This window comes from Aegilops tauschii, chromosome 7, assembly GCF_002575655.3.
Source record: "Aegilops tauschii subsp. strangulata cultivar AL8/78 chromosome 7, Aet v6.0, whole genome shotgun sequence".
Lineage (NCBI taxonomy): Eukaryota > Viridiplantae > Streptophyta > Magnoliopsida > Poales > Poaceae > Aegilops > Aegilops tauschii.
Genome location: NC_053041.3, coordinates 525,217,694 through 525,228,308, shown reverse-complemented (window position 1 = coordinate 525,228,308; position 10,615 = coordinate 525,217,694). Strand labels below are relative to the sequence as shown.

General features: G+C 48.8%; 2 protein-coding genes across 2 annotated transcripts; both read left to right on the top strand.

The window, feature by feature from the left end:
* The first annotated feature begins 988 nt into the window (after positions 1-988).
* Positions 989-1,844, top strand: LOC141026388 (uncharacterized). Its single transcript, XM_073502855.1, has one exon. It carries the CDS (start codon positions 1,161-1,163, stop codon positions 1,842-1,844), a length of 684 nt encoding a protein of 227 aa, XP_073358956.1. The 5' UTR covers positions 989-1,160.
* A 2,156-nt stretch (positions 1,845-4,000) lies between these two features.
* LOC141027336 (uncharacterized) lies at positions 4,001-4,663 on the top strand. Its single transcript, XM_073504337.1, has one exon. The coding sequence runs from the start codon at positions 4,001-4,003 to the stop codon at positions 4,661-4,663; it is 663 nt and encodes a 220-aa protein (XP_073360438.1).
* Positions 4,664-10,615: the final 5,952 nt, after the last annotated feature.

Here is a 10,615-nt window from a genome sequence, read left to right as displayed (position 1 = left end):
GTGCCTCGACAAGAATAACGACCGTGCTTGTAACAGTGCAACATTACAGGTGATACATTCAGGACACCTTAGGGACCACCTTGCCACTATTTTAGACATGACCGTGCCTGTTCCGTCGTCACATTCATGCCTCTCAAAGTTAATTGAAAAACATTCCGGAAAAACAGTAATGGACGCCTATTGTCAATCCTCACGTCACATACATTCGACGTTCATTCCTTCGTCACAAAAGTAATTGCCATGCCTCTGCCACAGAACATATAAGTGTAAAACTATTCTTCTTACACTTGTAAAACCCAGAATGCCCTGGATAAATGTCGAATCCCACCTTGTGGTAAAACCATGGAGGCCGGTGCTTCTCAAGAACACATCTGTGGCTTTTTGCGCATGTAGTTGAGTGCACGGCTATTTGTTCGTGCCCGTGCCTCACGTAGCACCATAGCACGAATTGACGTCCGTGAATCACGTAACTTCATTTCCGTGCCTGACGTAGCATCGTATCTATGCCTCTACTTGCGCCTCTTGTTGTATAAGTGCTTCTTGCAGCTGCATATCCATGCCTGTCGTTGCTTCTCGTTCTTTCTGTCCATCTCGTAGCGTCAGCTGCAACAGTGCCTCTGAAAAAACACAGCACTGCTCCTACCAACGAATGTATCACTGAAAACAATTGCCACTCCCAATGAATGTACCATGCCCATGTGTCTGAGAGTTAAACCAGCCACTTCAAGCATGCTTCTCTTGGTCAGAGACTTGTGCCTCTACATACTTCCCTTGCATGCCTCACGAGATAAATTGTAAAAGTTAACATTTGACAGCAAACTACGCAAGACAACGATCATCTCCCCGACTTGCTGGAGATACGACGGTTGCTAAAAACATAACTGCTAATTTTATTTTTATTTTTTATAAAGAAAAACCATGATCAAATACCCGGGATGTGCACAACCGCACCACCAGGGAGATGAAACCACGATCCAGAACCCACGATGTGCACAACCGCATCGACAGTGAGATCGTGCACTCCTTTGCCGCTTCCGCGCCCTTAAATTTAGACTTCTGCCGCGGCCTTCTTACACACAAACAACAGAAATCGCCATTGCGCTTCCACTCATTGTTCCCCACGAAAAACCAGGTTGCAGGAGGACCAACTGCTCCAGGCCATGGGATTCATCAAGGAATTCATGGAGGTGCAGGCCCACGGCAACACCAAGTTGCACGTGATCCACACCAACGAATTGCACAAGGCGGCAACCACCATCGAGCAGTACGAGCGACACCTCGAATTCGAGCGCCACAAGATCGTCGGAGTTGATGTGGAGTACACCAATGACGTTGGCGAAGATCAGAAACCAGCCCTCGTCCAGCTCTCCGTCGGCAAGGATCATCTGGTGTTGCTCTTCCAACTGAGCGCCGCCGGCAAGAACTGCACCAGGTTCGACAACTTCCTCGCCGACCCCAGATACATGTTTGCTGGCTTCTCCATCGACGGCGACATAGAGATGCTCGGGTGCGTCGGACTAGAGATCGCCCACTTCGTCGACCTCCAGAAGGAATGGAGGGTGCCTACAGCTACCAAGCCTCTGGACTCCCTTAGGGATGTCTCAGGCATCCTTGTCCACGACTACTACAACAACATGAAGAAGAAGCTCACCAACGCAGAGCACCGGCGCTGGGCGCGCATGCCCCTGTCCATGAGGCACATCGAGTACGCGGCAAAAGATGCTTACACTGCGTACGAGATATGGAGCCGCCTCACCATCATCCAGGAAGGCCTCCGCCAGGCAAAACTCGAGAAGGAGCAGACCAGGAAGCGCGCAAGGTCCTGGGGCGACTACGACTACTGAAGCACGTGGTCCCGGCCAAGAAAAGTAACTAGAAGATTGCTCATGCCATTCAAGATTTCCCGTTAGATTTGCTTTCTCTCAAGACTGTCGTTTGTTTGTTCTAAATTTAGATTTGCTTGTGTCGCAGTTAACCTTGTAGTTTGCTTCCAGTTTACATATCTTCTGAACAAGTTTATTTCCAGTGCAATGTTGCAGTTTTCTATTATTAGAATATATTGGCGTGAACTGAAAAATATAAACACGGTACAGATACTATACGATTAGCGTAACGCATATAGCAGGTACACATAGCAATCCACAAAAATGACGAGCATGCAATGCACTAGTACCTTTGTGGATGCAGCGTCGAAATGCAGGGACAACAATTACAGAATACTCCTAAAAGCAGTGCACAATGTTCTAACAAACCATTGCACACACAAATATTAAAAATCGTTCGTATGGAACACTTTGGAAAAACATTTTGAATACAGAGGTAGTTAGGTGTTTATTCTCCTTGGAAAACATTGCGTACGCACGTGACCCTCAGAGAAGAACACTACAGAGGCACGGTTGTCCATCAATAACACCAACTACTTAAAACACCCACGAAGGCACTTCGGTGCCTCCACTCCTATGGAGACCGTGCGTAAATTGACTTCACGTCCGTTAATGAGGCCGAATGCCTTCGAAGACACATGAAACTCATAGGCCATGGCCCCCGCAATGAAAACGTTTCAATGAAAGCTTCTTGAAAACAGAGGCACACCTTCACGTGCTTGCATCACGATCCTTCGCGTCCCTACCTCCCTTAGAATCACGTCCGTGCCTCCAGTTCGTCGGGTAAAACCGTACCTCTGTCGTGCGTAACATGTTAAGAAAGTTGCTGACAACAAAAACATCAGAAAACCGAGCATTACGTCGACCCCACTGGCACTAAACGTGACGTCACCGAAAACACAGAGGCAGGAGCGTGCCTTACGGCCAGCTTCCGACGTATCGGGTCTATGAAGATTTACTTCCTTCTTAATATGGGAGGTGACTATCGCAGAGGCATAGGCTCCATCATTCACCTCCGTGCCTCGGCAAGAACGACGACCGTGCTTGTAACTGTAAAGCGTATAGGACACCTTAGGGACCACCTTGCAACTATTTCGGACATGACCGTGCCTATTCCGTCGGCACATTCATGCCTCTCGCAGTTAATTGAAAAACATTCCGGGAAAATAGTAACGGACGCCTATTGTCAATCCTCGCGTCACGTACATTCCTTCATCACACAAGTAATAGCCGTGCCTCCGCCACAGAACATATAAGTGAAAAACGATTCTTCCTACACTTGTAAAACTCAGAATGCCCTGGATAAATGTCGAATCCCACCTTGCGGTAAAACCATGGAGGCCGGTGCTTCTCAGAAACACATCTGTGGCTTTTTGCGCATGTAGTTGAGTGCATGGCTATTTGTTCGTGCCCGTGCCTCACGTAGCACCATAGCACGAATTGACGTCCGTGCAATCACGTAGCTTCAACTCCGTGCCTCACGTAGCATCGTATATGTGCCTCTCGTTTCGCCTCTCATTGTACGGGTGCTTCTTGCAGCTGCATGTCCACGCCTCTCGTTGCTTCTCGTTCTTTCTAACCATCTCATAGCGTCAGTTGCAACACGGACACACAATAGTGCCTCTGAAGAAACACAGCACTGCTCCTACCAGCGGATGTATCACTGAAAACAATTGCCACTCCCAATAAATGTACCACGCCCGTGTGTCTGAGAGTTAAAGCAGCCACTTGAAGCATGCTTTTCTTGGTCAGAGACTTGTGCCTCTACATACTGCCCCTGCATGCCTCACGAGATAAATTGTAAAAGTTAACATTTGACAGCAAACTACGCAAGACAACGATCATCTCCACAACTTGCTGGAGATACGATAGTTGTTAAAAATATAACTGCTGATTTTATTTTTATTTTTTATACAAAGAAAAACCACGATCCAGAACCCAGGATGTGCACAACCGCATCGACAGTGAGATCATGCACTCCTTTGCCACTTCCCCGCCCTTAAATTTAGATTCCCGTCGCGGCCTTCTCACACACAAAGAACAGAAATCGCCATTGCGCTCCCACTCATTGTTCCCCACGAAAAACCAGGTTGCAGGAGGACCAACTGCTCCAGGCAATGGGATTCACCAGGGAATTCATGGAGGTGCAGGCCCACGGCAACACAAAGTTGCACATGATCCACACCAACGACTTGCACAAGGCTGCGACCACCATTGAGCAGTACGAGCGGCACCTCCAGTTCGAGCGCCACAAGATCGTCGGAGTTGATGTGAAGTACACCAACGACCATGGCGAAGATCAGAAACCCGCCCTCGTCCAGCTCTCCGTCGGCAAGGATCATCTGGTGCTGCTCTTCCAACTGAGCGCGGCCGAAAAGAACTGCACCAAGTTCGACAACTTCCTCGCGGACCCCAGGTACTTTTTTGGCTTCTCCATCGACGGCAACATAGAGATGCTCGGCCGCGTCGGACTGGAGATCGCCCATTTCGTTGACATCCAGAAGGAATGGAGGGTGCCTACAGCTACCAAGCCTCTGGACTCCCTTGGGGACGTCTCAGGCATCCTTGTCCACGACGTAGAGCTCACCAATGCAGAACGCAGCCGCTGGGCATGCATGCCCCTATCCATGAGGCACATCGAGTACGCGGCAAAGGACGCTTACGCTGCGTACGAGATATGGAGCCGCCTCACCATCATCCAGGAAGGGCTTTGCCGGGCAAAACTCGACAAGGAGCAGACCAGGAAGTGTGCTAGGTCCTGTGGCGACTACGACTACTAAAGCAGGTGGTCCTGGCCAACAAAAGTATCTAGAACATTGCTCATGCCATTCTAGATTCCTTATTAGATTTGCTTTCCCTCAAGACTGTCGTTTGCTTGTTATAAATTTAGGTTTGCTTGTGTCGCAGTTAACCTTGTAGTTTGCTTGCAGTTTACTTGTCTTTTGCACAAGTTTATTTCCAGTGCACCACAATAGGCACTTATGTGCCTATGTGCCTCTGATACCAAGGGGACCGTGCGTAACTTGGCTTCACGTCATTTTACGCAACATTCTAGACGTCAACCAAAAGATTCACCTTCTCTCTGATATGTTCATTAATGAGGCCTAATGCCTTCGAAAACACATGGAGCTCATAGTCCGTGCCCCCCCCGGCAATGAAAATGTGTCAGTGAAAGCTTCTTTAAAGCATAGGCACACCTTCACGTCCTTGCATCACGATCCTTTTCGCGTCCGTACCTCCCATAGAATCACGTCTCCGTGCCTCCATTTAGTTACGTGCATGCCTCTACGTTAGGTAAAACCGTACATCTGTCGTGTGTAACATGTTAAGAAAGTTGCTGACAACAAAAACATCAGCAAACCGAGCATTACGTCCACCCCACTGGCACTAAACGTGACGTCATCGAAAACGCAGAGGCAGGAGCGTGCCTTACGGCCAGCTTCCGACGTATCGGGTCTGTGAAGATTTGCTTCCTTCTTAATATGCGACGTGACTATCGCAGAGGCAAAGGCTCCATCCTTCACCTCCGTACCTCGACAAGAACGACGATCGTGCTTGTAACAGTGAAGTGTATAGATTATACATTAAGGAGACATTAGGGACCACCTTGCACCTATTTCATACGTGACCGTGCCCGTTCCATCGGCACATTCATGCCTCTCACAAAAGTAATAGCCGTGCCTCTGTCACACAACTTATAAGTGAAAAACAATTCTTTCTACACTTATAAAACCCGGAATGTCTTGGATAAATGTCGAATCCCATCTTGCGGTAAAACCATGAAAGACGGTGCTTCTCAGAAGCACATCTGTGGCTTTTTTGTGCATGTTGTTGAGTGCCTCTCTAGAATCTAACCATGTTGAAACCATATTCAAATCTAACCACACTGAAATCTCTAGAATCAAATATGTGCCCTAGTTGAGACGTTTATTTTGTACTTGAAACTGCAGTCTATAATAAAACAATACAGTGTAATAAAACATACGCCTTCCGACCCAAATATGGTACTTGAAAATGCAATTTGTAATAAAACATACACCTTCCATCACAAATTAATTCGATCAACCCTGTACTAACTAGTACAATGTGAATTGTACTGCAAAGTTGACACATTTATTTTGGGACGGGGTAGTACTACTACTTAAGAACAAAACACGATTGCTTGACATGGAAACGAAACTGTCTCCGTTCTGACATCGACGATTGCTTGACATTGTTCAACCTTTACAGACACACAAAACATGAAAAGCATAAAAACCATGGAAAAGCAAACATCTACCAACAAAACTACACTACTCCCCGTCGTCGGAGATGTCCACTATCTCCATTCTGACATCGACGTCGTTAGCCTCCGTCTCCTGCTCCGCATCCAGCTCGTCGAAGAGCACATCGGTCTTCGCCTGTTCTTCCCGGAGGAAGCGCCGGTTAGACTCCACTTACGCCTCATCTTGGATGGACTCCGGGATAGCGGTCTGCTCCGCCATCAAGGCCGACTCACCGAGATAGAACTCCGCCTCATCTTCCTCGTCACCAGCCTCCTCGTCACCAGCCTCCTCATCGTCCCCGTAATCTCCCTCCTCCTCGTCCTCGTACACGCCTTCCTCGTCGTCCTCGTCATCCTCGTCCAAGCCTTCATCGACGTCCTCGTCATCCTCGTCCAAGCCTTCCTCGTCGTCCTTGTCATCCTCGTCCACGCCTTCCTCGTCGTCCTCGTCCACACCTTCCTCGTCGTCCTCCTCATCCTTGTCCATGCCTTCCTCGTCGTCCTCGTCACCCTCGTCCACGCCTTCCTCGTCGTCCTCATCGTCCTTGTCCACACCTTCCTCGTCGTCCTCCTCATCCTCGTCCAAGCCTTCCTCGTCGTCCTCGTCATCCTCGTCCACGCCTTCCTCGTCGTCCTCCTCATCCTTGTCACCCCCCTCCTCTTCCTCCATCACATCTCGCCCACTGGATCACCCCCCTCCTCTTCCTCCATCACATCTCCCCCCACTGGATCAACTCCCTGCATGAGCTCCGACACATCCCCCTCCACTTCCTCCACCTCCCCAATCTCCTCCGGCCCCTGCGAGTCCGGAGACATGCCTATTGTGACCCGAGCGGCGTGCCTCGAATGGATGTCCTCCTGCAACTGAAAGCGGCGCTCGGGAGTAAGCATCGCATAAGTAGTTATCTTGTGCCGAACCATGGCGGGGAACGTCACAAATGAAAAGAGGAAGATGGATGATTTCCTAAGATTGCCGGCGAAAGAGGGAGAAGCAGGATGATGTCTAGTGGTGGCGGACGCCGCTCGGCTTAAATAACTGCTTCTTGACCTCGGGCGATGAGCCGGAACGGTGACACGCGGCGTTCACTCCACCGACGGATGAGACGGCCGTCGGTCCTTTTGGATTCCGCAGCGCCGACACGTGGTGTTCACTCTATTAAATACCTCCACCTCCTCCAAAGCGGCATCACCGGAAGAAACGCACGTCGGACCCTTGGGTTTCCGGAGTGGCGTTCACACCGAATACGAGGAGACGCCCGTTGAACGGTGGGGTTTCTGCAATCAACACACGAATGTGACTCTGTGTAACGCATATGCCTCTACTGACTTCATAGTTGTGCCTTTCAGTGCGAACGATTCAACAGAATCATTTGGAACACCAAGACAAACTAACGTCACTCTACACAATGCGACGCCGTGCCTTCCTGGGACCCATAACCATGCGAAGAATATACCACACCAGCATCTCTCGAATAGGCCATTCCGTGCTTCATAGAGTAAACAGTGGGTATTCACATCTGAACCAATTCCGTAGGGTCTCCCCAATTAAAGAACCTTTGTGCGCTGAACGGCGGTGCCTCTCCGTCTGATCGAGTCGACAGAATCATTCGAAACACAAACACATGGGAGCGTGACTCTATATTATACGGCAGCATGCCTTTTAGCGCTTCACGCCCGTGCCTGTTACCCTTAACACTGCCACGAACGTCCACGCCATCGTCAGTGCACAAGTCATGTCGCTACCTGGTACAGAACCGTAGTTGTAGTCACTTCATGCTCGTGCTTCTAATAAAAGAAGCGCCACGCAACTCAGCACAGAGTCGTGGCTTTTAAAAACAAGGAAATTACGCTTTTAAACACCTCGACTCTCGAACTGGCCACTCGCAAAGTAAACATTCAGCGTTAACATCTAAACCCATTCCGTTTTTTTCAACAATAAACTTACGAAACATGACTCCCCGACAGACCCAACCATGCCCTGATGGCATTCATGTCCGTGCCTCTTCTACTGAACTAGTCAACGTAATCATTTCGAACACAAATACAGGGGAACGAGACTCTACATAAAACCAGGCCATCTGGAACACCAAGACAAACTAATGTCACTCTACACAATACCACGCCGTGCCCTCCTGGGACCCATGACCGTGCGAAGAATATACCACACCAGCGTCTCTCAAATAGGCCATTCCGTGCCTCACAGAGTAAACAGTGGGTGTTCACATCTGAACCAATTCCGTTGGGTCTCCCCAATTAAAGAAAGAACCTGACGGTGCCTTTGTGCGCTGAATGCCCGTGCCTCTCTGTCTGATCGAGTCGACGGAATCATTTGGAACACAAACACACAGGAACGTGACTCTATATTATACGGCAGCATGCCTTTTAGCGCTTCACGCCCGTGCCTGTGACCCTTAACACTGCCACGAACGTCCACGCCATCGTCAGTGCACAAGTCGTGTCGCTACCTGGTACAGAACCGTAGTTGTAGTCATTTCACGCCCGTGCTTCTAATAAAAGAAGCGCCACGCAACTCAGCACAGAGCCGTAGCTTTTAAAAACAAGGAAATTACGCTTTTAAACACCTCGAATCTCAAACCGGCCACTCGCAAAGTAAACATTTAGCGTTAACACCTAAACCCATTCCGCTTTGTTTCAACAATAAACTTACGAAACGTGACTCTCCGACACACCCAACCAAGCCCTCATGGCATTCATGTCCGTGCCTCTTCTTCTGAGCGAGTCAACGGAATCATTTCGAACACAATTACAGGCGAACGTGACTCTACATAAAACCACGCCATCTGGAACACCAAGACAAACTAACGTCACTCTACACAATACCACGCCGTGCCTTTAAACACCTCACGCCTGTGCTTCTAATAAAAGAAGCGCCACGCAACTCAGCACAGAGCCGTGGCTTTTAAAAACAAGGAAATTACGCTTTTAAACACCTCGACTCTCGAACCGGCCACTCGCAAAGTAAACATTCAGCGTTAACATCTAAACCCATTCCGCTTTTTTCAACAATAAACTTACGAAACGTGAATCTCCGACAGACCCAACCATGCCCTGATGGCATTCATGTCCGTGCCTCTTCTACTGAACTAGTCAACGTAATCATTTCGAACACAAATACAGGGGAACGAGACTCTACATAAAACCAGGCCATCTGGAACACCAAGACAAACTAATGTCACTCTACACAATACCACGCCGTGCCTTCCTGGGACCCATGACCGTGCGAAGAATATACCACACCAGCGTCTCTCAAATAGGCCATTCCGTGCCTCATAGAGTAAACAATGGGTGTTCACATCTGAACCAATTCCGGTGGGTCTCCCCAATTAAAGAAAGAACCTGACGGTGCCTTTGTGCGCTGAACGCCCATGCCTCTCCGTCTGATCGAGTCGACGGAATCATTCAGAACTCAAACACACGGGAAAGTGACTCTATATTATACGGTAGCATGCCTTTTAGCGCTTCATGCCCGTGCATGTGACCCTTAACACTGCCACGAACGTCCACGCCATCGTCAGTGCACAAGTCATCGTCCGCGGCTATATTCACTTCACGTCCGTGCTTCTAATAAAAGAAGCGCGACGTAACTCAGTACAGAACCGTGGCTTTTAAAAACAAGGAACTTACGCTTTTAAACAACTCGACTCTTGAATCTCACAAAGTAAACAGCTAGCGTTAACATCTAAACCCATTCTGATTTCTTTCCATGATAAACGTACGAACGTGACTATGCGAAAGACGAAACCATTCCCCCATGGGATTCACCTGCGTACGTGCCTATTTTTCTCAACGAGTCAACAGAAACATTTCGAACACAAATACAGGTGAACGTGACTATATATAAAACCACACCATGAATCCGTGGGATGCAAGCCCGTGTCTGTGACCCGAAACACTGCAACACAGAAAAGCCACGAACGTACACGCCTTCATCAGTACACAAGTCATTACAATACTAGGTTCACAACCGTGGATGCAGAGACTTCACGTCCCGTGCATCATAAGTAATGGCGCCTAATTACAATGATACTCGAAACCAAAATACATTTTGTTAGCAAGGTAGCTAACAGCGAAATTTCACAAGACAAGGTAAGAAACTCCACTCCACTGCTTAACAACACCAGACGCACACAGCAGCCAGGGACGCTGCTGTATACCTAGTCCCCACCGACCTTGTTGCTGGTTTGCTCCCGGCGCAGTTCATCAATCTCCTTCAGCGCCTTCATATTCTTGTCATGTCGCTTCACAGCTGCGGCCGATTCCTGCAACGACAGGATGTGCTCCTCAAGGAGATTTCTCGTCTCAGCCGTAATTTCTACGATCCTGGCATTCGCCTTCTCCAAATCTTCCTTTGTTTCCTCGCAAAGCTTCTTCCACGCGTAGGTGATCTCCAGCAGCTGCTCGTACGTTTTGTCAGCCTTTGGAATTGAAACCAAAGTATTCATCTCAT

Bases quoted from the DNA above. Each gene is read 5' to 3' on its own strand.
- LOC141027336 (XM_073504337.1), top strand. From the start codon at position 4,001: ATGGGATTCACCAGGGAATTCATGGAGGTGCAGGCCCACGGCAACACA.
- LOC141026388 (XM_073502855.1), top strand. From the start codon at position 1,161: ATGGGATTCATCAAGGAATTCATGGAGGTGCAGGCCCACGGCAACACC.